The sequence below is a fragment of the Onychomys torridus genome, chromosome 20 (genome assembly GCF_903995425.1).
Source record: "Onychomys torridus chromosome 20, mOncTor1.1, whole genome shotgun sequence".
NCBI classification, from domain to species: domain Eukaryota; kingdom Metazoa; phylum Chordata; class Mammalia; order Rodentia; family Cricetidae; genus Onychomys; species Onychomys torridus.
The window spans coordinates 11482549-11510238 of record NC_050462.1 but is presented as its reverse complement, the minus strand read 5'-3'; the positions used below and the strand labels follow the sequence as shown (position 1 = coordinate 11510238).

Here is a 27690-nt window from a genome sequence, read left to right as displayed (position 1 = left end):
ATTTAGAAACACTGTACTTTCACCTAGTTGAGCTAGCCATGTTTTATCACCATCTTTCCCCAGAGCTAATTAACTCTCCAGCCCTATGTCACAGTCCTCAATGACCTTGATTACTTCCCTGTCGTGGCGAGAGTGTGTGTGTGAGTGTGTGTGTGTGTGTGTGTGTGCGCGCACGCGACTGTATGCAGAGGTCACAGGACAACTTTCTAGAGGTGGTTTTCTCTTTCCCTCTTTATGTGCATTGCGGGAATGGAACTTGACCTCAGGCTGGCTGAGTGAGCTTCACCTGCTGAGCTATCTCACCAGCCCTGTGACTTCTTCACTGTTTGGTAAAGCTGCAACTATATTCCCAGAATCCCTTTCCCTGAATGGTTTTGAGTTGGGGTTAACCATAAGAAAAACCTGTATGCTGCTGGCGAAGCAGAAGCGAAGCAGCAGCGGTTACCCTATGAAGGTCACCTTGCTGGCAGGACAGAGACGCACAGGGCCCTGTCAGCTAGTCATGAATGTCACCCACCAACTTCCGGACCAGATGCATACATAGCTTTATCCAACTATAACGATGATATTGTCTGGCGTTGGGAGAAGGGAGCAGAGGCAGGAGTAGAATAAACTTTATAAGCTTTTTAAAAATAAAAGTCACTTTATAAACCTTCAAGACTACCTCTGTTTCTACGAGATCAAATTAGGTAGATGAACCTGGAAAGTGGGGGGCCCAAGGCACACAGGTGTCTGGGTACTTTTCACCCTATCTGTCACTGCTTTCCTTTACCCTCTCTACTCCTGAATTCTTCCTGAGACTTTTGCCAATCAGGAAGATGTAGTGTAATGGGGGAGGAGGAGACGGCCAAAGTTGCTGGGAGATGGCAGTGACATTGTGACCTTTCTTTGGCCAATAAAAGTTGCTTGTGTATTAATTAACTCCATCTTCCTGGAACACCAGCTCTCACCAGACACGTCCTGAATGCCGAAGTCCTACCTGTGTGTCAGAACTTAGGTCGGGTGGCTGTCACATCTGTGGAGGGACAGACATCACACATCTATTTAATGGTAGAACTTGGTTGACAAGCAATCCACCACTCTTGGGAAAATAAGTTCTTTCAATATTCCTTTGAGACCTTGTTAATAAGTAAATGAAAACCTCATTTGTGTCTTTATATATTCTGCATTCTTGTAATTTTTGTATATGGCCTTTGGCCTTATGTATAAGGACCAACTTTGCCTTAATGTCCACCCTCCTATACTATTTAGGTGGCAGCATGCTAAATGGAAGAGTTTAGGAGGCTGCTGAGATGGCTCAGCAAAGAAAGGTATTTGACACCAAGGCTTGCAAGCCAGGACCCACATGGTAGAGAGAGAAAACCAACCGGAAGTTGTTCTCTAACCTCTTTGTGTACACATGAGCTCACATGCACACACAAACACAAACACACAAAAAATAATAATATATAAAAATTCAAGAAATGAGAGTTTTAATATTGTGCCTAGATAATACTTTTAAAGCATATTTTAAGATTTTATTTTGTGTGTGTGTGTGGGGGGGGGGGTTGGTGCATGTGAGCCATGGCACACATGTAGAAATCAGAGGGCAGCTTTTGAGAATCTGTGGGTCTCAGAAACCCAGTTCTGGGTGTTAGGTTTGGCTACAGCCACCTCTCTCTGAGCTATCTGGACACTCACATTCTTTTCTTTTTTAGTGCTGGGGATGGAATTCATGGCCTCTTGTACCACTTGTCTATGTTTCCAGTCCTAGGGTTGTTTGAATGGGAAATGTCTCCCATAGCCTCTGGCACTTGGTGCCTTGGTAACACAGTTTGGGGAGGTTTACCAGTCTTGCTAGAGGTGTTATGGACCTGGAGGTGGGCTTTGAGATGAAAAGGCCTTGCCTACTTCCAGTTTCCTCTCTCTGCTTCCTGTTTGTTATTGAAGTTGTGAGCTCTCAGCTTCCTGATCTTGCCACCATGTTCACTGACTGTGTTCTGCCATGCCTCCCGTCATGCCCACTGTGTGCTGCTATGCCTCCCCACCATGCCCACCATGCCCACTGTGTGCTGCCACGCCTCCCCACCATGCCCACCATGCCCACTGTGTGCTGCCACACCTCCCCACCATGCCCACTGTGTGCTGCCATGCCTCCCCACCATGATGGATGGAATCTTAGAGCGTATCCCTCTGGAAGTATAAGCCCAAATAAACCCTTCCTTTTATAAGTTGCCTTGGTCATGATGTTGTATCACAGCAACAGAGAAATAACTAATGCATAGTTAGCTTTCTTTTGGGACTGCCAGCCCTCAAATAATAACACAGATTTATTTATTTATTTATTTATTTATTTATTTATTTATTTATTTAATAAATGTATTTATTATGTGTACAGTAGTGTTCTGCCTGCATGTATCTGCCTGTAGGCAAGAAGAGGGCACCAGATCTCATTACAGATGGTTGTGAGCCACCATATGGTTGCTGGGAATTGAACTCAGGTCCTCTGGAAAAGCAGCCGGTACTCTTAACCTCTGAGCCATCTCTCTAGCCCCAGAGACTTATTATTAATTATGAAATCTTGGCCTTTAGTTCCGGCTTGTTCCCAAATACCTCTTATAACTTAAATTAACCTGCTTCTATTAATCATTGTCCTACCATGTGGCTTTTTACCTCTTCATTCTGTACATCCTACTTGCTCCACATCTCCATGGTGTCTCTTGTGTGCCTAGATTCTTCTCCAAGTTCCTCTCTCTCTCTGGAAGTCATGCCTAGTCTCTCCTGCCTAGCTATTGGCCATTCAGCTCTTTATTAAACCAACCGGGAGGCACCTTTCACACAGTGTGATCCAATATCCTGCAACACTAATGTAAGCCTCTTAAGTTTATGGAAAATGTTTTGTAACTTTTTTTTTTTTTTTTTTTTTTTGAGACAGGGTTTTTCTGTGTAACGCCCTGACTATCCTGGAACTTGTTTTGTAGACCAGGCTGGCCTCAGACTCACAGAATTCTGTCTGCCTCTGCCTCCAGAGTATGGGGACTGAGGGATGGATGTACAGGGTTTCTCTGTAGCTTTGGAGGCTGTCCTGGAACTCGCTTTGTAGACCAGTCTGCCTTCGAACTCAGAGAGATCCACCTGCCTCTGCCTCCCAAGTGCTGGGATTACAGACATGTGCCACCACCGCCTAGCTAAATTTTTACTTTTTAAATTTGTGTGTGTGTGTGTGTGTGTGTGTGTGTGTGTGTGTGTGTGTGTGTAGGGTATTTGTACATGAGTGCAGGTGCCTGTGGAGGCCAGAAGTTGGTGCATGATCCCCAGGCTGTTGTGTGCTACCCAAGGGGGGCGCTAGGAACCAAACTCCGATCCTCTGAAAGAGCAGCAAGCCTTCCACGGTTGAGCTATGTCTCCAGCCCTGGTTTGTAAACTTGTAGACATCTTATTGACGTCTCATAAACTCTGGAAGTATTTCTTCCATCCAAGACCAGCTACATACTTTGAAGGAGCTAGTACAAAATAAAAGAAAAATGTGGGGTCCCTTGCTTGTAACTCTGAAGATTTTTAAAATGGCCAGGTGGTGGCGCACGCCTTTAATGCTAGAACTCAGGAGGCAGAGCCAGGCGGATCTCTGTGAGTTCGAGGCCAGCCTGGTCTACAGAGTGAGCTCCAAGAAAGGCACAAAGCTACACAGAGAAACCCTGTCTCGAAAAACAAACAAACAAAAAAAGATTTTAAAAATGACACAGCAAAGCATTAAACACAGAGGCAGACAGACCTAGTGTAACTACAGTAGTCAGCCCACGAGCCAGCTCTGTTGGTGTCTTAGGCTCAGTAACGATGAGCTAAATTTCCCAGGAAAATGTTAAAAGCAAGAATGTTTAATCCCTACTAAACCCTCCCCATATGGAGCTAGGCCCCTCCTTCTTGATGTGAGGGTAATGATGCTCTTCTGAGTGTCTTCAGCACAGACTGGCAGTCCACTTTCATTCCAGCGCATCCCTGTGCCTCCAGGAATGAAGCATTGACTATCTCCGTGCGACATTACTGCAAAGCAGAAGCTGTTTTGTGTATTGTATGAGTTCTTCCTGCACATTCTTTACCCCAGAACCTGGTGGAAAATTTAGACAGGCCTACCCCTAAAGGCAGTGAGTGGAATTTTTTTACAAAAGTACAATGATGGATGGCAGGCATTGAGTCATGATAAGATCTTGTAGCCATGATAAGATCTTCTAGCTTCAATACCTAAGTAACCTATCACTTAAAACATTCCTATTCCAGCCATGACTTTAAAGGCATGTAAAAATTCCTGGCGCCAAGGAGAAACACCTGAAGGTGAAGGGACAAAGTGGGTAGGTCGCCTGCCAGGCCAAGGCCAAGATTACACATTTAAAAAAAAAAAAAAAAAAGGTATGGTTCGGGATGTGCGTCTGCGCAGTACGAATCCTCCTGCGCACTAGCAGGCCCGGAAGGGCCGGGGAGGGGCGGCCGGGGGCGGGGATAAGGTTGCTAGGAGGACGTGGTGACGCCCGGGCTCCGCGCTCCTCTCCGCCAATGAGCGGCGCGCGGCGCAGTGACGCTCGGGGCGCGTCACGGTGACGCCGCGCGAAAGGGCAGCGATCTCCGGGCGGGGAGGACATTCGGCCTCTGTGCGCCGCAGCCTGGCCGAGCGAGCGGTTGAGTCTTCGCCATCTTAGGCAAGTGCGCGCGGCCGGGCCTGGGCGCGGAGGGTGCGGGGCGCCGAGCCCTCAGCTCCCCGGGGGCCGCCGCCTTGGCGGTGGGCCCGGCCGGGCGCGGCGTCCCTGGAGGGAAGCCGCCGCCGTGACCTCGTCAAGGGCGCCCAGCCGGCGTGTCTCGGAGTGTCCCGTGCCGTGGCCCCGTGCGGGGTCGCTCACCTCCTCCCTCTCTCCCCCGCAGGAGCATGTTCTCGTCCGTGGCACATCTGGCCCGGGCGAACCCCTTCAACGCGCCGCACCTGCAGCTGGTGCACGATGGCCTCTCGGGCCCCCGCAGCCCCCCGGGCCCGCCCCGGCGTTCCCGCCACCTGGCTGCCGCCGCCGTGGAAGGTGAGGTCACACCGTGCTCTGTGCGAGCGCCAGTGCCATGCTGTCCTCTTCCCCCTGCTCAGTCTCCGAGACCCGGGCTGGAGGTCCGGGAAGGACCGATCCCGGGCGCTGACCCTGGGATGTCAAGCTCTGACACCCGAGGCCGCTGTCGGGATCCTTGGCCCTCCCTCAAGGGCGTGGAAGGGCCCGGGCCCAGCGCCACTCAGTGACCTCTCTGTGTCCCCAAAGGAGTAGAGGCAGAGAGGCGGTTCCCAACTTCTTTATCGCCCCCCCATGAGCGCGCTTGGTCAGCCAAGTCAGCTGGGTAAAGTCTCCTTTCTGATCACTGGTCAGCCACAGTTGCAACTCCATAACTTCTTATTTGATTTGTCTCTATTTTTTTTCCCCTCCTGGAAGAAGACTCTTTTGCGTTCACATTTTCCAAGGTTTTTTTTTTTTTTTTTTTTTTTTTGTTAGCTGATGGGAGGTCTTCTTTTGGTTTGGTTGTCTATGAGGTGATGGGAGGGGTCTCTCTGGCTTTTGGTGCTACTGAAGGAGATGACTTGCAGATTGTTAAAGAGGTGGGCATCCCTTTGAGATCATATTCTGGGATTCGAGGTGGTTGGTTTAATTGTGCGTTTTAAATCCCAGTGGAACGTGGGTACAGGGAAGCCTGAACATTGAATTATAGGAGTCAAAAGTAGTTCCCAACACTGTCTGTAAAACAGAAAGCTCCCAGTCATTCATGTGTTTCTGTTATGTCTTAAATGTAAATCGAAAAGTCCTTCCATTTTTCCGATTTATTTCCTTTCATTTTCCTCTGCTTTAAAAAAGCTAAAGCAGATGGTTAACGTTTTTTGACTGCAGGAATTAGGCACATGTGATTTTATGGGAGTTCATAAGTGTGTAATTGGTTAATAGCTGGAGTAAAAGTTAAAGTTAGCAGGCTCTGTACGTGTCAAGTGCTTAGTTTAAGTTACCAGTGTAAGAACTTTTAGAGAAGACTAGTCAAAATAAGAGACAATTGAAATCACAGATACAATTCCTGATCATTTTAAGTGATTTGATTTGACAATGCCTTTCTTACAATTTACACTGTTTAAGAACTCATCTTTCAAACTAATTGTAGCTGGTGGCTAAAGCTGCCTAGTAGTTATAGTACTATTTCAAAAGGAAATAGAATTTTTTTTTTTAATTCCCCTGGACTTCTCAATCTCTGAAGAAATAATTGATTTTTTTTCTTCAATCAAACAGAGCAGTATAGCTGTGAATATGGATCTGGCAGATTCTTTATCCTCTGTGGAGTTGGAGGAATTATTAGCTGTGGCACAACACATACAGCATTGGTTCCTCTAGATCTGGTTAAATGCAGAATGCAGGTTTGTGTTGCATGTTGGACTAAAGCATTGTTGAAATATCGTTGCTAAGTTGTAAGATAGACTGCTACTAACGAGATGTGTGGAAATCTAACTACTGAGCAGGTAAGTTGATGACCACTAATACGAGTTTATATTAAAATGCATGGTGTGTCTTGTCTTATTACAGAGTACAGTTGTGAATTTGGCTCCATGAAGTATTATGCACTGTGTGGCTTTGGTGGGGTCTTAAGTTGTGGGCTGACACACACTGCTGTTGTTCCCCTGGATTTAGTGAAATGCCGCATGCAGGTGTGTATTGGCATGAGTGGTTTTATTTATACTTGTTTTTACTTATATAATTTTACTGCATAAATAATATTGATATGCTAGTATGTGGGTGGGTATATATGGAGGTAAATGGACAGCCTCTGAGAGCTGGTTCACACCACTTGGAACTTGTCCCAAGTTGTCAGGTCTGCAGGCAAGTGCCTGCCATTTTACTGGCCTGGGTATGTTTTGTATATGTGGTTTATCTTACTAACTAAAAAGTTATCTTAAACTAAAATGTAATTATATCACTTCCCTCTTCCTTTGCTCCCGACACCCCTCCCATGCATCCACTTCCCCTCAAATTGATGGCCTCATTTTTTACTAGTATATATTGTACTGGAGTTGGAACCAAGGTCTTTAGAATGTTTGTACTAGGAGCACCCTCAACCACTGATCTACATTTCCAGCCTTTTATTTATTTCTTAAGATATTTATTTTTACTTTATATGTATGTATACCTACATGTATGTTTATGTATCTCATGTGTGCCTGGTGTCCAAGAATGCCACAAGAAGGCATCTGATTCCCTGGAGCCTGAGTTACAGTGGTTGTGAACCGTGTGGGTGCTGAGAGTCCAGTCCAGCACTCATAACTAGCTGTTGAGCCCCCTCTCCTGCCCCGGCTCTCAGCTGTTTAAGGAGCTTCCTTCACAACTGAGAAATGGAGCCATCACAGCCGCTGGCTTCCTGGTTCCTTTTCATTTTGTTTTTGAAGGTGTTTTTTGTTTTTGGGATTGTTACTTAAGTATGTGGATGTCCAAGGAGACCAAAAGAGGGTGTCCCATCTCCTGGAGTTAACAGTGTTGTGAGCTGTACAACATGGGTGTTGGGAGCTGGCCTCTGCTGGAAGGGCAATATGAACTGACCACTGAGCTGCCTCTCTCCAGTTCTCTCTGACTGTGCCTCTCACACGTGTGAGTAGATTGTTAGCTGTTCTCGGTTTTACTGTAAGTGCATCTTAACTGCTGGTATATAGTTCCGGCCAGAGGTCTTTTTCAAGGCTTACTCATTTAAGACCCCAAGTAGTCATTGCATAAGTATTTTATATATCAGAATGGGTAATCAATCTTCATGTGTTATGTGAAGTAACTTCCTGTCCCTAAATATTGATAGACTGAGGCAAAGGTCATGTTGATTTCTCAAAGCTCTTACTGTCTCTATAGAAAATTTTTTGTGAGCATTGCCTCTTCTATATTTATTTTTATTATTTGAATATCTTATAACTATTAAAACAAAAGTAATCAAACATTAAAAATTTATTTGTCCCAAACAGGATTAGAAGTCTCCTTACCTAAAAGAGAAAGGAAGGTGAAATATTAGGAGAGAGAGGAAGGTGATGAGCCCCCACCCCATTGGTTGTTAAGTGAAGATGTGAAGTATAGCTTCTCTGAAACATGCATGTCTTCTGCAGTGAATTTAATTTGTGAAGTAAAAGATTCTCAGATGCTGTACCTCTAAAAATTGTGATTAGTTTGATTATCTACTGTTCACAAAGGTTCACAGTATAGTATAATCTACTTAAAGGACTCTGATATCAGGAACACATATTTACATATTTAGACAATAAATAGCTTTAAGTTGTTTTTAAAAAGTAATGTGCTAGGTGTGGTGGTACATGCCTACACCAGGCACAGGCAGGTAGAACTCTTCAGTTTGATGCCAGCCTGAGCTGTATAGTAAGAGAGACCCTGTCTCGAAAAGAAAGAGGTAGTGAGAATTAAGAACTTTTTGTTGTTGTTATTGTTGGAATTTTATAGTTCTGACTATCCAAGAGTTTAGTATGGTTTAAAGGAACCTAGACCTTGATGTAGAAGCTGTTTCTACTTACAAAAACGATCCTGAGCCGGACCTGGGAAGTGGTGGCTCATGCTTAGAATCCAGCATGTGGGGGCAGAGGTAGGAGGTTGATTGTGAGTTTGAGGCCAGCCTGGGATAGAGACCCTGTTGTAACCACCCACCTCTTCCCGAGTTGTCTAGGAAGGCAGCTCAGTTGGTCGAGTATTTGTTGTGTTAGTGTGAAGAATTTAGGTGATATCCCTAAGCATCTGTGTAAAAAGTGGGGCATGTCTGTAATCCCAGTGTCAGGATCCAGGAGGATCCCTGGAGTTCCCCTGCCAGCTAGCCTGAGATACAGGCACTGTGGTGGAGAAGATCCCAAAGTAGAGAGATGTTCCCAGCATCAACCTCTGGCCTCCACATGCGTGCACACAGAAGCACACACATGAATATGCCACACAGATTTTTAGAAATCATAGCTGTTTATATTAAGCTAAGAACTGGCATATACCTTTTTTTGTAGTTATTAAATTTTAAAATCAAATAGAAAAACATAGCAGAATACAATGTTTGCAAAGTGTTAGATATTTTTAAATTTTATTTTTTTTATAAAACTCATTGCAAACTTGCAAATAAACACCACACAGCTAATTAACATAGTTCTTTGCATTTTATTAACATTCTCCTTCTTAAAGGTGGACCCTCAGAAGTACAAGGGCATATTTAATGGGTTCTCCGTTACACTGAAAGAGGATGGTGTTCGTGGTCTGGCTAAAGGATGGGCCCCAACTTTTATTGGCTACTCCATGCAAGGGCTCTGCAAGTTCGGCTTTTATGAAGTCTTCAAAGTCTTATATAGCAACATGCTCGGTGAGGTATGTGGATTAACTTTGACAAAGTGTATCCATACATTTCTATGCTCCTCTTAGTACACTATATTGGATTTCTGTGAGGCTTGTCTCAGACCAAAAAGGGGGAGAGGAATATTTTTAAGATGTCTGAAGTTGTGTTGTGTCATAGAAAGTCATATTGAAGTAGCCAGTGCGGCAGCGATTCATGTCGGGTCTGTATTTGATTTTTAGGAAAACACCTATCTGTGGCGTACGTCACTCTATCTAGCTGCTTCTGCCAGTGCTGAGTTCTTTGCTGACATTGCCCTGGCTCCTATGGAAGCTGCTAAAGTTCGAATTCAAACCCAGCCTGGCTATGCCAACACACTGAGGGAAGCTCTTCCCAAAATGTATAGCGAAGAAGGCTTAAATGCGTAAGTGAGCATTTTCCTGAAAGTAACCGTTGGGGAGAACTTAAGTCCATTTGTCCACTTGGAAATGAGTTGATACTTGTTTTAAGTATCTGTTGACTGGGGTGGGTTGGGCTTGTTAGAACATCTCTAATATATTGACAGTTAACTTGCATGTTCCATATACCAACATGCTTCCTTAGATCCACCTTTGTGGATGATCTTGAATTGAGTTCTACTTGTAAACTTCTTGTTTCTTGTAGTTCCAGTCCAAGAAACATCCAGCAACTTTGTTGGTTGTATAGTCAAAGGTGCTTGAGTCATTGGCATGTGAGATTAATACACCTGCATGTTAGTCTTAGGTTCTGATGGAAATGACTGGCGTTATGCTGTCATGTGTTACTGTCAGGACTCGACTGGTGTGCGGACACTTGTGTGCCTGGTGGGTATCTCTGCTAGATTAACTCAGGCGCCTGTGTAATTAGCATCCTCATTTCCTAGGTTCTACAAGGGTGTTGCTCCTCTGTGGATGAGACAGATCCCATACACCATGATGAAATTTGCCTGCTTTGAACGTACTGTTGAAGCATTGTACAAATTTGTGGTTCCCAAGCCCCGAAGTGAATGTTCAAAGCCAGAGCAGCTGGTTGTGACGTTTGTGGCAGGTTACATAGGTATGACTTACTTAGTTACATACTTACTTACTTATTTATATATAGGCAGGGTCTCACTATATAACGATGGCTGTCCTGGAACTCACTGTGTAGACCAGGATGGCTTTGAACTCACAGAGATCCACCTGCCTCTGTCTCCCATGTGCTGGCATTAAAGGTATACACCACCACCACCCCCAGCTGGTATGAATTCTTTAGAACATACTTGTTCATGAAATCATGAGCAGATTGTATCACTTCCGTTATTGGTCCCTTTGTGAAGAAAAAAATTCAAAGGTTAAAATATCTTTTATCGCCAGGCGGTAGTGGCACACGCCTTTAGTCCCAGCACTCGTGGGAGGCAGAGCCAGGTGGCTCTCCGAGTTCGAGGCCAGCCTGGTCTCCAAAGCGAATTCTAGGAAAGGCGCAAAGCTACACAGAGAAACCCTGTCGGGGAGGCGGGGGGGGGGGGGGGAGTTTTATCTTGCTGTTTTTATGTTCTGCTGGATTCATAAATACTTTCTAATTACTTCCTGAAAGTCTTATTTTATAATTCCCATTTATTATGGCATACCACTATTATGCTTGAAAATGCATCTGCTTATAGCCATCTATCTATAACTCCATATCCAGGAGATAATGCCCTTTTCTGATCTCTGAGGCATGCCATTTGTGAGCATACGAGGTATGCATATGGTACACATACATACATGGAGGGAAAATACACATAGAAAATGAATAAATATAAAATTTTTTTTAAAAGATTTAAATAATAAAGCTAGAGAGCCAATGTGGTAACACATGCCTGTAATCCTAGTACTTGGGAGGCTGAGGTGGGACTGTCACGAAATTTATCTTGATTTTATTTCCCCCCTTCAGCTGGAGTCTTCTGTGCAATTGTCTCTCACCCTGCTGACTCTGTGGTCTCTGTACTGAATAAAGAGAAGGGAAGCACTGCTTCTCAGGTCCTGCAGAGACTCGGCTTCAGAGGTAAGACTGGCTTTCCCGGCAAAGAAAGCACCACTCAAAGAAAGCACCACTCGGGGAGTGGCGGCGGGGATGGGGGTGGTGGGGGTGGTGGCGGTGGGGGTGGCGCTCTCCATTCACACATCCTCTCTAAACCAGGTGTGTGGAAGGGCCTCTTTGCCCGAATCATCATGATTGGCACTCTGACCGCACTACAGTGGTTCATCTATGACTCTGTGAAGGTCTACTTCAGGCTCCCTCGCCCTCCTCCACCTGAGATGCCAGAGTCTCTGAAGAAGAAGCTTGGGTTGACTGAGTAGATGATGCATCAGAGTAACATGGACTGAATCTGCTTGTTGATCAGTGTTGAAGAAAGTGCAGAGGAACTTTTATATATTTGATGGTGTAGGAAATTGTCTGTTCCTGATGTAATTACTGTAGTGCCCTTGCTGAAGGCAAGGGTTTCAAACTTAATGCTAAATAAACTCATCCACTCATGTCTATGAGTTTGTTACTTTAAAACCTGGTCATCTCAGCACTCAGGAGGCAGAGGCAGGTGAGTTCAAGGCCAGCCTGGTCTACGGAGCGTGTTCCAGAATCGGCTCCAGAGCTACACAGAGACCCTGTCTCAAAAAACCACCACCCCCACGAACAAAATCTAGCATTGAAAAAAGATTTAGGCTTAAAATAGTTCAAAGAATTAAGATATTTTCCCGGGAAAAAATGGTGTTATTCCTAGAATGTCCTCTCACTCAAGGAGGTCCTGTATTAGGAAATAGTCTTAGGTTTTCAAAACATGGTTTATTAAATATGGATAAACACTCATTTGTGGTTGTGTTTTGACAAGCTGATTTTGGGACAGCAAATTTTTGTCTCATGTCCAGTTTTTGAGTTTACTGATCCTTATTTGTAAAAGGTCACCCAAGTTAGACTAATTCTTAGAATGATAGTTAAGGACCAAAACAGGATTGCTAAAAAAACTCGTAAAGTAACCTGCTTTTGACACAACCAGACTATATCTACTATCGGCTATTTCCAGTTTGGATTTAAAGAGAAAGACTGCTTGCTAGAAAGGTCAGGTGGGGGCTGGAGAGATGGCTCAGGTTAAGAGCACTGGCTGCTCTTCCAGAGGACCCAAGTTCAGTTCCCAGTACCCACATGTCAGCTCTCAACTGTCTGTAGCACCAGTTCCAGGGGATCTGACACACTCACACCAATGCACATAAAATAAAGTTAAATTATTTTTTTAAAAAATCAGGAGGATGGAGCTGGAAATGCAGCCTCAAGCACACTCAAGACTCCTGAGGTTTGGTTAGTGGCTTTAACCACATTTTAAAACTACAGTGTAATGTTCTTGGAGGTCAGTTTTCTACTTTATTCAGAAATACAAAGGCCCAATTTATGCTCTCCTGATTACAGTTTTGCCTTGAAGTCCTTGGCTATTTGGAGAGGGCTGACAGTCTCTACATAAGGTAAATATTAAAAAAACGTATGTATATGTGTGCTGGGGTAGGGTCTGGGGTAATCAGTCCGAGAATTCTGTTTTGAGACAAGGGTCTGAACTTTTGTATCCCTGGCTGCTGGTCTGGAACTCAGCACAGAGAAACCAGTCGGGTGATCCTGCTGCCACAGTATTCTGGGATTGCAGATAAGAGCCACCATAGCTTGCTTCTGCAAGGATTCCAATGGAGAGAACGGCTTTTATTATAATCCTGTTTTCTAAGAGCGTTGAACTAAATACGGGAAGCGTGCATCTGGTTGGAAGTTAACTTCTCTGTCATCACCTTATGCCTTTACCGAAGGGGGAAGGAAGGGTTATTAGGTGTGAAATTTTTAGGTGAAACCTCGTGTTTTCTGGGTCTAACCGGACGGTTACTGTGATACTTGGCATCGGCAGTATGCATTCCTTACTGCCGTGACACAAGACAGGTACCTGGGTTAGGGCACAGAATCTCAACCATTCGAAGTTCTGGCTCTGGGTCTTCGGATGGTCTTCAGCTTTTCATTCGCCTGGGCTAGAAAGGTTCTCTTCTAGCATACTGGTGGCTGTCTAGAATAGTGGCTCCAGGGCAGCTGGGCAAACCTGGGTGGCCTTTAAGGTTTGTAGTAAAGGCAAACAAAGATGAAGCTGATTTAGAACTTGACCTTTAGAGTTTTCTAGCAAACTTCCACTGTATGACAAATCCCAGATAAAAGGGAAAAAGTAAAACTGATTTTTTTGTTTGTCTTTTTGTTTTTGTTTTGTTTTTTAGACAGTACCTCTATATATTCTGGCTGGTCTTAAACTGACAGGACTGCCTTCTTCCTGAGGGCTGGTATTGAAGGTGTGTACCACCCATACCTTGCCCAAGGCTTTCTTGCTGGGAGGGTCATCTGTCAGAATGTAAGAACAGGTGGGATTGGAAATAGATTGGTACAGACAACCCAGACTAGATCAAGGACCTCAAACTATTCAGGGTATACACAATCAGCCTTTCATTACTGAAGCACTTTTATTTCCAAATGTAGGATTCAAGAGCAGGTTTTATTTGTAGGTGTTGGTACAAAGTATGCTGTGTTCAAGCTGTTGAAAACTACTCTCTCCAGTTGAAAAGTTCAAAGCCATTCTGATTGTTACACAAACATTTGTTCTTCAAAATCCAAGTAAAATGTCCTTTTTAAAATTTATTCGATGGGTATATGCCTGCGACCCCAGCACTTAGGAGATAGAGGCAGGAGGATTGCTAGCTTGAGGCCAGTCTGGGCTACTTAGAACCTCTGATTTCAGATGTACTAATAAAAAATACTGATAACAAGTACGCAAATCTATTACAAATTTAATACATATGTTGGGGGTGTTCTTTTTTATAACATTTTATTTGATCACATGTCTAATGTCAGTTCTGTAGAATGGTAGTTCAGTTGAATTGTGTTGGAACTGAAAGACAAGTGATTGTATACTAATTTCCAGAAGCTTCAAAGATGATAATTCTAAGAACAATTAAATCTCAAAGTCTGATTTTGCTTGATTGTTTGCATCGGGTGACTGGTGTAACAAAAAAAAAAACAAAACGATAAATTAACTGCCTTTTGTGTAAAAGCTTCATGGAATGTTTCAGCCATGTTTGAACTGGGCTTATTAACATTTCTGTGATATTAGAGAAGGGTCCAAAGTGTGCTGATGAGTCAGGAAGTCCTGCTATTCACTTGGGAGTTACACATTGCTTCCTTTGCATAGGAAATTGTATGGTTGTTTACATAATTTTTTTATTATTAAAGCAAAATTTCTGTTTAAAACCCCAAGAACCACACAGTACCATACCAAGACAGCCAGGGCTACACAGAAAAGTTTAAAAAAACAAAAAAAAACCTACCTGGCTGTCCTGGAACTCACTGTGTAGACCAGGCCAGCCTTGAACTCACAGAGATCCACCTTATCCTGCCTCCTAAGTGCTAGGATTAAAGTTGTCCACCACCACACCTGGCAAGAAACAAACTGATTTTTACATTTGGAGCTATGCCTCCCTTGAAGTGTCATGTATTAATAAGTTAGCTTTCCTTAGACTAACTTTAACACAGTTCCTTAGGTGTGACTGCTAACCATAAGATTATTTCTGTTGCTATTTCATAACTGTAATTTTGATACTGTTCTGAGTTGTAATGTAAATACCTGTTTTCTAGTGGTCTCAGGCCGACCCCTGTGTTTGGGGTTATGTCCTGTAGGTTGAGAACAGCCGAGACTGAAATGTGACCTGGCCAATTCCTACAGTGCAACAATGTCGACATCCCCCCCCCCCCCCCCCCCCCCCCAGTCAGGGTTTCTCTGCTTAACAGCTCTGGCTGTCTTGGCACTCACACTGTAGTCCAGGCTGGCCTCACAGAGATCCTCCTGCCTCTGCCTCCTGAGTGCTGGGATTAAAGGTGTGGGCCTCAACGGTCAGGTGCCATGCATGCAACAGTCACAGTAAAGCTGAATCTATTAATTGACAGTTTGGGTGGGTCTCCAAATAAGATACAGTTCCTGCCTAATACCGTGGACAGGATTTGGTGTAGAAGCCAGGTGGTTTGCTTTGTGGGATGCAGTGATTTGAAGATGGAACATAATCAATTCAAGAGGCAGTACTGTTCCCAAACCCAAACCTCGGTGCCAGGCACTTTGCTAACCAGTGTTAAGACTGGTCTGTGTCTGCCCAACACTCACGGATGAAATATTGCTGATATTATTGACTACATCTGGCTTGATTTGAAATGTTTTAAGAAAGGACATGTTACAGGAACACAAAGAATCATTGCAGACTAATTGCAGGGGAATAGGTAAATATAGCCAAAGTGCATGATAAACCGGAATGGAGTATCTCTAAGACTCACTTTTGTATTCCTTTAGCTATGTATACTGAATATACACCAATAAAACTTTAAAAAATTGGACAAAAAATCTCTACAGTAGTTATTGAAGTAATTTTATTTTCTCAGAGGTTTTCATTATTCCATATTTGTCACAAACGGTAATGACATGACTGATGGATTCTTTCCTCATTATTACGGTTTCCCCTCCCTCAGCTCCCAGCTCCTCCCCACCTCACCTCCAGATCCACTCCTTTTGTCTCATTAGAAAAGAAGAGGTGGGGCTGGAGAGATGGCTCAGTGGTTAAGAGCACTGGCTGCCCTTCCAGAGGTCCTGAGTTCAATTCCCAGCAACCACATGGCTCACAACCATTTGTAATGAGATCTGGTGCCCTCTTCTGGTGTGTAGGCATACATGCTGGCAGAACACTGTGTGTACAATAAAACGTTTAAAAACAAAAACAAAACAGGCTTCTAAGAGATAACCACTGTCTTAGTCAGGTCTTAGTCACAGCTCTGTTGCTGTGGAGACACCATGCCATGACAACTCTTACAAAGGAAGACATTTGGGAGGCACACAAGCAGCCATGGTGCTGGAGAAGCATCTGAGAGTTCTACATCTGGATCCACAGGTAACAGGAAGAGAGAGACACTGGGCCTGGCTTGAGGCTCTGAAACTTCAAAGCATCATCTAGTGACACACTTCCTCCAACAAAGCCACACCTACTCCAACAAGGCCACACCTCCTAATAATGCCACTCCCTGTGAGCCTGTGGGGGCCATTTTCATCACAACAACCAAACCTGACAAAATAAATAAAAAAAACCATCAAACTTGTACAAAGCAACCCAACAGAAGGAGAAGAGCCCCAAGAGCAGGCACAAGAATCAGAGTCCCATTAAAAATATTAAACTGGAAGCTATATTACATATGCAGAGTAACTGACAGACCGGTGCAGGCCCTGTGCTTGCTGCCTCAGTCTTTATGAGCTCATTCACCTTGCTTTGTTGACTCAGAGGGCCTTGTTCTCCTGGTGTCCTCCATCCTCTCTGGCTCTTACACTCTTTCTGCCTCTTCTTCCAAGAAGAGCTCTAAGGGGAGGGAGTTGATGAAGACCTTCCATTTAGACTCTGGCTGTGGGTTTCTGCATCGCTCCCATCTGCTGTCAGAGGAAGCATCTCGGATGATGGCTGAATAAGGCACCAATCTGTGAGTATAGCACAATATCATTAGGAATCATTTTATTGATACTTTTTTTCTTTTCCCTTTTTCTCTTCTTCCTTCCTTCCTTCCTTCCTTCCTTCCTTCCTTCCTTCCTTCCTCTCTCTCTCTCTCTCTTAAAGATTTATTTATTTAGTATACTGAAGAGGGCGCCAGTTCTCATTACAGATGGTTGTGAGCCACCATGTGGTTGCTGGGAATTGAACTCAGGACCTCTGGAAGAACAGTCAGTGCTTTTAACCTCTGAGCCATCTCTCCAGCCCTCTTCCTTCCTTCCTTCCTTCCTTCCTTCCTTCCTTCCTTCCTTCCTTCTTTCACCAGTAGTGTTTGGTTTTTATCCTAGGTATAGTGATATTTTATTTGTATTGAAATGCGATTTTATTTGTATGTTAATAAAGTTGCCTTGAGGTCAGAGCAAGCCATAGCAGAAGCTGGGCGGTAGTGGTGCACGCCTTTAATCCCAGCACTTAGGAGGCAGAGCTAGGTAGATCTCTGTGTGTTCAAGGACACAGCCAGCATGGCAGACACACGCCTTTAATCTCAATAGCAACCATAGAAGACCTGGAGGCCTGTACAAACAGGCAGTGACGAGGAGGTCATGTGGCTGGGTTTACAACAAATGAGAAAACAGAACAGAAAATCTATAAAAAAAAAAAAGATAGGACACACAGAGGTAGCTCTCTTGTGGAGAGGAAGAACAGCAGAAGCAGTGAAGGGTAAGGTTTTCCCGTTCTTGCTCTGACCTCGTGGTTTTTAACTCTGCAATTGGTTCTGTGTTTCTTATTTAACAAGCTGGTTACATCTACACCTAGGCCTCTGGGCTACCTAGTCTCTGAGTCTCATGGAGTGGACCTTAAGTTAAATCAGACATTGGTTGGCTACTCCACCAAATTCTATGCCACCATATATTTTGCAGGCAGGACAGATTGTAGGTCAAAGGTCTTGTGTTTGCATTTCTATTTTGGTAGCCTGCGGATACCTTCCATGACCAAAGACAGTAGAATATAGGGGTGAAGGCTCCATGTAGGCAACAGCTGGACTTCTCCATGTCCAGTGAGTTGTGTGGGTGTTGTCCTCGGCAATGGGCCCCACTGTCAGTTTGCAGAGAACAACCTATTAGCAGCTGCCTGGGTTGTTTGGAGATTTTCATGTGATCCCCTTGGCCAACAACTCAATTGAATGCAACCTAGTCCCAAGCTCATTTGGTAATAAGAGATGGCCAGCTAAGACTCCATACCCCCATTATTAGGAGACTTCATGAGAGTCACCTTCATATATTTTAGGGTTTCCTGCACCAGGTTCTCATATCCTCACTCAGTGCCCCTCAATTCCAGCTGTCTCACCCTCTTCTGTTTCTCCCCTACCCATCCTTGCCCTGGTAGGATAGCTGGGCTCTAATGGAGACATATTGCCTTGGCCTATTATTGTGTCCCCCCATAATATTTTTATTAATTATTTGGGAATTTCATGTAATGCACCCAATCACACTTCCGTTCTTCCCAGGGCCATCCTCCCACCCCCACCCCAAAACACAGAAAAGAAAAAAAATTGCAAGTCCTATTTATGTTGTCCATACACTGACCGGAGCATGGTCAAACTTCCAGGGGCCAGCCCCTTAAAGTAAACTTCCTCACCCCGCACCAGAAACCATCAACTGTGAAGAGCTGTACTGCTGCATCTTTATCACAGGTTTGTTTTTTTGTTTTTTTTGTTTTTTTTCTTTTAGTTTTTTCGAGACAGGGTTTTCTCTGTAGCTTTGGAGCCTGCCTGGACTAGCTCTGTAGACCAGGGTGGCCTCGAACTCACAGAGATCTGCCTGCCTCTGCCTCCCGAGTGCTGGGATTAAAGGCGTGCGCCACCACTGCCCGGCTTGGACTGTTTCTTTTTGGGGGCAAGTTGTCACAGAAGCCTTAGTTTTGAATCTGCAGCCATAGACACCACAGCAAAAGAAACTTCCTTGTCCATAGCAGGGATCCATGGGTCCTGTCCATGGCAGCAGCAGGGAGCATGGACATCATCATGGCCTCCAACAGCAACACGGTTCCAGCACTGAAGTCTTTCGAGGAGACTTAATCCAGGAAATGAACCATTCGTGGATATCTTGTTGTCGTCAGAGTCAGGGTGATTGTATGGTTGGGCAGGGTGTCCTGGGGTAGTACCTGTACCAGCTCCAGGCTGCTGCCCACCACCCTGTCAGCACCCTGGGCACAACCAGTAAGACCTGCTGCTGTGGAATAGTCTTTTAACTGTGTAAAAGGTGTGTTACATTTCTTTAATTAAACAAAACTAACCCTGGAGTCAGGTGGCTGAGTCAGCAACTAGCTGACAGGAAGTGGTAGGGAGGAACTAAGTGTAGCGAGGGTTCTTTAGTGGTGCTGAGCAGGATCGCCCCTGGTTTGGGAGACAGGAGCAAGGAGAGAAGGTTATGTTAGTTATTATGCAGCGCTGTTTGATTCATTAAGTTGCGTTGTTTACTGTGCAATAAAAGCCACGAGGCACGACAAAACCCACTGTAAGAATTTATTAGAAGGGGGGACAGAAAAGATGTGCTCAGCCTACTGACTTATGCAGGAAGAGGGGGAGGATACGAGGCAATCCTCCTTTTATGGAACCCCCTCCCCCCCAATGCGCATATGGGTTTACTTAGCTACTCCACGCTTGCACAAAGATGCATGGTCATGGGGGCGTGGCTAGAAATGGCTAGTGACTTGCTCTTCAGCCTCTTTGAGTTAGCGGGATTTCACTTCAGCTTTTGAGTCCTGAGTTCTACAGAAGGCAAGAGACTGAGATAAAGTTTATCGGCTGTGATAGAGCCAGTGCCTGAGGGAATGGAATTCCTGCCTGGGCCTGTGGAGTTGCAAGTGCCGGTTGGCAGCAGTTGCTTAAGGTGCAGCCACTGTACTGATTACAAAACAACCACCTGCCTTTTTTTTTTTTTTTTTTAAGCTGAGGATCGAACCCAGGGCCTTGCGCTTGCTAGGCTAGCGTTCTACCACTGAGCTAAATCCCCAACCCAATTTATTTTAAAAATATGTATATTGAGCACATTGAATACAGAGAAACTGCATATGGAAATTACAGGAGGATGGTACAACGTCGTCAAAGTAATGACAAATGGAAATCTTAAAAAACTCGGAGTTTCATGATCTTGGTGAGATTATTATTTCCTTTGTTCTACATTAGAACTGCATGTTTCTGATCTTGGATAGCGCCTATTAATTTTAGGTTTCATTTCTCTACTAAACTTATCAGTTAACATTCTGTATTAAATCTTTAATTTATATCCCACTTCAGCTAAGTAACGTGCTTCTAGAGAATATGCATGGTGAAATGAAAGCAGATGAGAAATGAACAAGGCTGTTTTCTTTTATGTCCAAATGTTTGCACATAACTGCATTGTTTTCTTTTTTTAATTTTTATTTATTTATTTTTCTATTATCAGCTTGATACAGTATAAATTCTTATCCTAAGAGTGAAATGTTTCATTGAGGCTTGCTTAGTAATTGAGTAAAACCAAAACTTATTATAAGCCACAGTCATCCTAGAGTCCTCTTGCTATGTAGCCTTCCTGGTTCTGTGGGTTGCAGTCTGATTGTTCTTTGCTTTATATCTAGTATCCACTTATGAGTGAGTACATACCATGTTTGTCCTTCTGGGTTACCTCACTCAGGATGATATTTTCTAGTTCCATCCATTTGCCTGCAAATTTCATGATGTCATTGTTTTTCTCTGCTGAGTAGTACTCCATTGTGTATATGTACCACATCTTCTTAATCCATTCTTCAGTTGATGGGCATCTAGGTTGTTTCCAGGTTGTGGCTATTACAAATAGTGCTGCTATGAACATAGTTGAGCATGTATCTTTGTGGTATGATTGAGCATCCCTTGGGTATATGCCCAAGAGTGGTATGGCTGGGTCTTGAGGTAGTTCGATTCCAAATTTTCTGAGAAACCGCCATACTGACTTCCACAGTGGTTGTACAACTTTGCACTCCCACCAACAGTGGAGGAGTGTTCCCTTTGCTCTACATCCTCTCCAACATTGACTGTCATTAGTGTTTTTGATCATAGCCATTCTGACAGATGTAAGGTGGTATCTCAGAGTCGTTTTGATTTGCATTTCTCTGATGATTAAGGATGTTGAGCATTTCTTTAAATGTCTTTCAGCCATTTGTGATTCTTCTTTTGAGAATTCTGTTTAGCTCTTTAGCCCATTTTTTAATTGGATTGTTCAGTATTTTGATGTCTAGTTTCTTGAGTTCTTTATATACTTTGGAGATTAGTCCTCTGTCAGATGTGGGGCTGGTGAAGACCTTTTCCCATTCTGTAGGCTGTCTTTTTGTCTTGTTGAATGTGTCTTGTGCTCTACAAAAGCTCCTCAGTTTCAAGAGGTCCCATTGAGTGATTGTTTCTCTCAGTGTCTGTGCTACTGGTGTTATATTTAGGAAGTGATCTCCGGTGCCAGTGCATTCAAGAGTACTTCCTACTTTCTCTTCTATTAAATTCAGTGTAACTGGATTTATGTTGAGGTCTTTGATCCACTTGGACTTGAGTTTTGTGCGTGGTGACAGGTATGGATCTATTTGTAATCTTTTACATATTGACATCCAGTTATGCCAGCACCATTTGTTGAAGATATTTTCTTTTTTTCCATTGTATAGTTTTGGCTTCTTTGTCAAAAATCAGGTGTTCATAGCGTAGATTAATGTCAGTGTCTTCAATTTGACTCCATTGGTCTGTATGTTGGTTTTTATGCCAGTACCAAGCTGTTTTTATTACTATAGCTCTATAGTCAACCTGTCTTCTTCTTCTTCTTCTTCTTCTTCTTCTTCTTCTTCTTCTTCTTCTTCTTCTTCTTCTTCTTCTTCTCCTCCTCCTCCTCCTCCTCCTCCTTCTCCTTCTCCTCCTCCTCCTCCTCTTCTTCTTCTCCTCCTCCTCCCCCCTCCTCCTTCTCCTCCTCCTCTTCTTCTTCTCCTCCTCCTCCTCCCCCCCACTCCTCCTCCTCCTCTTCTTCTTCTTTTTTAGTTCCAGAGATAATGTGTGCTCTGCAGGCTCATCCTCCACAGCTAAGAGTTCCTGCGCAAAGCCTCCATGGGTCTCTCAGGCTCCTCTGAGTGGTGCTTGGGTTCTGGAGGCTGCCACCATCTTGAATCTATTAATTGTGCTGGCATCTAGGCATCTGGGTTTGGTATGATTATAGGTCTAGGTTCTGGTTTTTGGATTTGTCTTTGTTGGGTGGGTATTTTGTTCCTTGGTTTCTGTTTCTTCTGGATTTGTGGAGAGTGTGGTGGCTGTGTGTTGCTTGCTTTCTTGGCTTGTTCAGTTGGTGTGTTCAGTGCTGGAGGCTGAGATACTAGGATGAGTTGGGGGAAGGAAAGGTGGAGAAGATCTTTGTGATCCGTTGAGCTCAGAAAGGAAAGGGAGACCGAGGCAGGTTTTTTTGCTACAGAGCTGGGGATAAGTGGGGGGGGGCAGGGAGGGAGATGGAGGGGGGGGGGGTAGGGGTAGGAAGGTTTGGATCTGCCTTTTGCCTACTTGTTGAGCTGGTAGGAGCAGCCCTTGGGTTATGGGGGTGACTGCTTGAGTTGGGGGTTGGGACAGAGCAATGAGTAGGGGAAGGAGGTTAGAAGGGGAAGATAAAAACAAGTATTAAAATTTCAACATTTTTTTTCTCTTTTCTTATTTCTATTTTTTTTTTCAATATTTATTATTTAAGCCGGGCGGTGGTGCCACCCATCTTTAATCCCAGCACTTGGGAGGCAGCTGTTACACAGAGAAACCCTGTCTCAAAAAGACAAACAAACAAGGAAAAAAGAATCACAACTAAAAGATAGCTTTGGTTTGTGTATCTTTTTATTATTATTTTTTTAAATACAGTTTTGTGATTTGTTTTGATTTTCTTTTTGGGGGGGTGAGGGGAGCAGTGTTTCTCTGTGCAGTCCTGGCTGTCCTGGAACTCACTCTGTAGACCAGGCTGGCCTCAAACTCAGAGATCCACCTGCCTCTGCCTCCTGAGTGCTGTGATTAAGGCGTACCCCACCACCGCCTCACAATTTTTTTTTTTTTTAAATGCATGTCAAATGTCTATTTGTTGTTGTAGTTTTCTTTCTGTGCTGGGAATAGGACCCAAGGCCTTCTGCACACTGAGCTGTGTTTTCAGTTCTTTAAATATCTGATTTATTATTTACTCATTTAAAATTGTTATAGTTTATTAATGTATGTTTTGTGTGTGTGTTTGTGTCAGTGTGTGTGCACTTGTGTATGCCACAGTACATGTGTGGAAGTCAGGAAACTTTGTGGGAGTTGGCTCTTCTTCAAGTGAGTCCTGCTGGTTGAGCTCAGCCATCAGGCTCAGTGGCAGATGCCTTTACCTACTACTGAGTCATTTGGTTGGACCTGATTATCTTTTTATGAGACAAGGTCTCCTATAACTCAGGCTGCCTTGATGCCAAGTCTGGGAGATTTGTTTGTTTTTGTTGTTCTTTGTTTTGTTTTGAGATAGGGTCTTATTACGTTTTGTTTTTCCATTGGCACTGTGGCTGCACCTGCATCTACTGCTGTTTCAGCCAGTGATTACGACTCCACACTTACTGGCCCACTTCTCAGGCAGTGGCCCCGCAGGACTTTTACTCCATCCCCCCCACTCCCCCCCAATTCCCCCACTCCCCCCTCCACCTCCTACCACTGCCACCAAATGTAGTTTTTTAAATAAGATCTTTATTGACAGATAATTCACATAGTATTCAATTTTCCTGTTTGCACAATTTGATAGACTTTAGTCCAGCATTTGCATATGCCCATGACACCATCACTACTTCCTGTTTTAGAACATCGCTGTCTTCAATTTCTTTCTTTCCTTTTTTGAATGCTGAATGCCATTTATTGAAGGAGGGAGGAGGTCTTAAATACAGGCTTACAGCACAATGGGAGAACCCCGGACCAAATGTAGTTTTTTTTTTTTTTAACTAAATCTCTACTATTCTATTTATCAATAAGACTCAAGTATCAGAGGCTGGGGTGAAAACCTGCTAGTTCAGAGGTTGAGAAGCAGCTAGCTGACCTTCCCTCTTCTCCTGTGTCTCAGAAAAAAAGCATCCTTCTGTTCCTACAAACCAAAAAAGGCTGCCATACTCAAAGTCCCTCCTACTACTTCCTGTGTGCTCTATCCATCTTCCAGACTCCCTCTGACTCTCTATGACTACTTTCTGTCAACTAGTTGCTGGCTCCACCTCATTACCCAAGGTTGACTTTATTTAATTAATACAAGCACAAACTCGGGGTTCACAGTGTGATTGAATATCCCACATTTCCTCCTTTTTGTCTAAATAAAAAAGGAAAAGTTTTAAGTCTAATAGAGTAAAACTATGTATAATAAGAACAATTATCAGGTAAGAATTACATCCACAATGTCCTGTCCATTTGAATTTAGCAAATTTGGAGAAAGTACTCTATTATCCATCCTATCCTGGTGAGTCCAAAGTTTTATGCCTAAACCACTTTCTATCCTAACTTGTATTACCAACCTAAAAATATCTTTTTAGACCTCAAAACATTTTCTTAGATAGACAACTTAAGCTTCTATGTCTCTCAACCGTATAAACTTTACATCTTTTTTTGTGAGTTTCTTTTCTGAATTTGATAACAAGGGAAACCAGTCTTCAACCCCATCGGAGATCCAAGGATAAATTTTTACCTGAGTAAACAGGAAGAGCATTGCAAGCAACTTCCAAAACTATAGAAATGACAGAGACAGCTGGCTGCCTGGACAGTCACCCAGGTTGATTTCATTTAATTAACACAAACTCAAACTCAGGGTTCACAGTGTGATCAAATATCCCACAACAATCCCAGGCCAGCCTTGAACTAGAAAGGATTCTCCCACCTCAGCCTGTCAAATGCTGGGACTACAAGCATGGGCCACCATGTTAGATGTCACACATGTTTCTGAGCAAATAAATGAAGCAGTTACAGGTAAATCACTGACATGGCTCAGCAGGCAGAACTAGGTATCATGGACCCAGAAATGGGAAGTAAGTAGTTAAAACAAGCTGAGTCACAGAAGGGTATAAACCGTTCTGTAGCTGAGGAGGGACAGATGGGTTAAACACCAACTGTTACACCCGTAGGCTCTATCCAGTAGCCTTTTAAAGAGAGGTAGCTTAGGCTGCAGGGATGGCTCAGTGGTTAAGCTCACTAATCTATTGCTGTCCTTTTTAAAAAAGACTTATTTATTTGTTACATATACAGTGTTCTCCCTGTTGGCCAGAAGAGGGCATCAGACCTCACCATAGATGGTTGTGAGCCACCATGTGGCTGTTGGGAATTGAACTCAGGACCTCTGGAAGAACAGGCAGTGTTCTTAACCTCTGAGCCATCTCTCCAGCCCCATTGCTTTACTACTATAGATTACTTCTAAGTTTCTGTAATTAGAATTCAAGAGTGTGTGTGTGTGTGTGTGTGTGTGTGAGAGAGAGAGAGAGAGAGAGAGAGAGAGAGAGAGAGAGAGAGAGAGATGACATGCTTGTATATATCAGTGAGTAGCTTGTGGGAGTCAGTTCTCTCCTACCATGTGGATTCCAGGATTGAACTCAGGTTATCAGGCTTGGTGGCAAGTGCCTCTGAGCCATTTCCCAGCCTGCTACTGCTGTTTTAAATGTAGGCTCTCCTCAAGTAGTTTCGGCTGCTGTGTTGAGGCAGGGCCCTGTAGCTTGGCAGCCCCCTGCACCACACTGGTTTACACCCTTCCATTTGCACCAGTTCTGTTCTCGTTGCTACTTTCTTACTCCATTTTAGGTGACCCCCCCTATGAATGCTTCTTTCTCCAAAATCCATGTGATAAGATCTAGGTCATCAAGGAATAGTCCTCAGGATCGAGACTGGAGCCGTCATGAAAGAGGCCCGAAGAGCTGGTATGTGTAGGATGGCACTCTTTGCAAACCAGAAAACCCTCACCAAGCCCGTCCCTTAGTCCTGGACTCTCAGCTTCTGTTATTTCTTTTTTCTTTTTTTAAATTTCTTTTAAAAAGTTATTATTTTTTTATGTGTATGAATATCCTCCCCTCCCCGCAATGCATGTCTGTGCACCATGTGAGTGCCGGGTAACCTGCAGAGGCTGGACGAGAGAGCCGGATGCGCTGGCACTGGAGTGACAGGCAGTTGTGAGCTCCCATGTGGGAGCTGAGAATTAAACCTGGAATCCTCCAGAAGGGCAGCCAGTGCTGTTACCATGCAACCATCTCTCCAGACCCTGGGTGTTTCTTACATGGCCGCTCACACTGAGATAGGTTGCTCCTTTCCCCATCTCTCTAGCTCAGTGGCTCTCAACCTTCCTCACGTTGTGGTGACCCCAACCGTAGAAGTGTGTCATTGCTATTTCTTAACTGTAGCCTTGCTGCTGTATTGAATCATAATGTAAATATCTGATATACAACCAGAGGGGTCGCGAGCCACAGGCTGAGAAACCGCTGCAACCCTTTGGTATTTCTTAAATGGCAGTTCACACTGTGTCCCTTTCCTCATCCCTGCTGTGGATATCGCTCTGTGTAAATAAAGTTCTGATTGGCCAGTGGCCAGGCAGGAAGTATAGGTGGGACAAGAGAGAAGAGAATTCTGGGAGGTGGAAGGCTGATGGAGAAAGACACTACCAGCCGCCGCCATGACAAGATGTAAGGTACTGGTAAGCCACGACCCATGTGGCAAAGAGATTAATAGAAATGGGTTAATGTAAGATAGAAGAAGTAGATAACGAGAAGCCTGCCACGGCCATACAGTTTGTAAGCAATATAAGTTTCTGTGTGTTTACTTGGTTGGTTCTGAGCGTCTATGGGCCTGGCGGGTGAGAGAGATTTGTCCTGACTGTGGGTCAGGCAGGAAAACTCTAACTACACATCCCCTAAACCAGGAAGGACCCACTGTTACCAGATTGTTTTCCTGGCTGTGACCTTTCTGGCTTCGTTTCCTCTGGTTGGGTAATGTATACTCCAGCCATGATGGCTGAGGGGAAGTTCTCCAGCCAGGATCCCAACCATACGTATGCTTCCTGGCTGCCAGAGAGGCAAGAATCAGAGTTGGCCCTGTCCACAGTCTCACTGAGGACTGGTAGTGTCAGAGACCCCTTTCCTGACAGAAAGGGAAGGCAGGGTGATTCTGGCTCAGGACTGGAGGGTGCAGCCTATCCTGGCAGGCATCGTAACTGACAATGTGAGGCCCAGAAGCAGAGAGAGTGCTGGTGTGTGTTTGCTCTCTTCAATTTCCTCAGTGTATGACCAGCCCCGGGATGGCTCACATTCAGGGTGAGCCTTCCCACCTCATTTAAGGCTCTCTGGAAATGCCCTCACAGATAGGCTCAGAGGTGTGTCTGCCAGGGGGGAGTTACAAATTTCACCATAATTCTTTTGTATATCCAGATGTTCAACCTGTTTCAGTGTGTTACTGGAGGCTGGAGAGACAGCTCAGCTACTCTTCCAGAGGACCCACCTCGGTTCCCAGCTCCCACATCAGATAGCTCACAGCCGTCTGTAACTCGAGCTCCAGGGGATCCAATACACTCTCTGGTCTGCACAGGCACCCACCCACACGGCCACACACACATACGAATAAGTTAAAAAGATATTATGGGGTAAAATAGTATCAAATACAAAATGGAATTTATTCCAAAATAGCAGTATCTCTCACTATCCGTCTTTCAGAACAGAAATATCATTTTAAAAAAGTTACCTCTAGCCGGGCGGCGGTGGCGCACGCCTTTAATCCCAGGGGAGGCAGAGGCAGGCGGATCTCTGTGAGTTCGAGGCCAGCCTGGGCTAC

General features: G+C 44.2%; 1 protein-coding gene and 1 non-coding gene across 2 annotated transcripts; both read left to right on the top strand.

Annotated features, from left to right (window-relative positions):
- Positions 1-4556: 4556 nt before the first annotated feature.
- Positions 4557-11841, top strand: Slc25a3 (solute carrier family 25 member 3). Its single transcript, XM_036169992.1, has 8 exons — positions 4557-4670; positions 4891-5039; positions 6564-6685; positions 9177-9356; positions 9564-9745; positions 10223-10395; positions 11254-11364; positions 11500-11841. The coding sequence occupies exons 2-8, from the start codon at positions 4895-4897 to the stop codon at positions 11658-11660; spliced, it is 1074 nt and encodes a 357-aa protein (XP_036025885.1). The 5' UTR covers positions 4557-4670; positions 4891-4894; the 3' UTR covers positions 11661-11841.
- On the top strand, positions 9910-10153 carry LOC118571313. Its single transcript, XR_004943347.1, has one exon. It is a non-coding gene; the product is annotated as a small nucleolar RNA SNORA53 (small nucleolar RNA).
- Positions 11842-27690: the final 15849 nt, after the last annotated feature.

Excerpts from the sequence above, each read along its gene's own strand:
- Slc25a3 (XM_036169992.1), top strand. The coding sequence starts at position 4,895 with ATGTTCTCGTCCGTGGCACATCTGGCCCGGGCGAACCCCTTCAACGCG. Across the intron at positions 5,040-6,563 it reads GGCTGCCGCCGCCGTGGAAG|AGTACAGTTGTGAATTTGGC; the intron begins GTGAGGTCACAC and ends GTCTTATTACAG. Across the intron at positions 6,686-9,176 it reads TAGTGAAATGCCGCATGCAG|GTGGACCCTCAGAAGTACAA; the intron begins GTGTGTATTGGC and ends TCCTTCTTAAAG.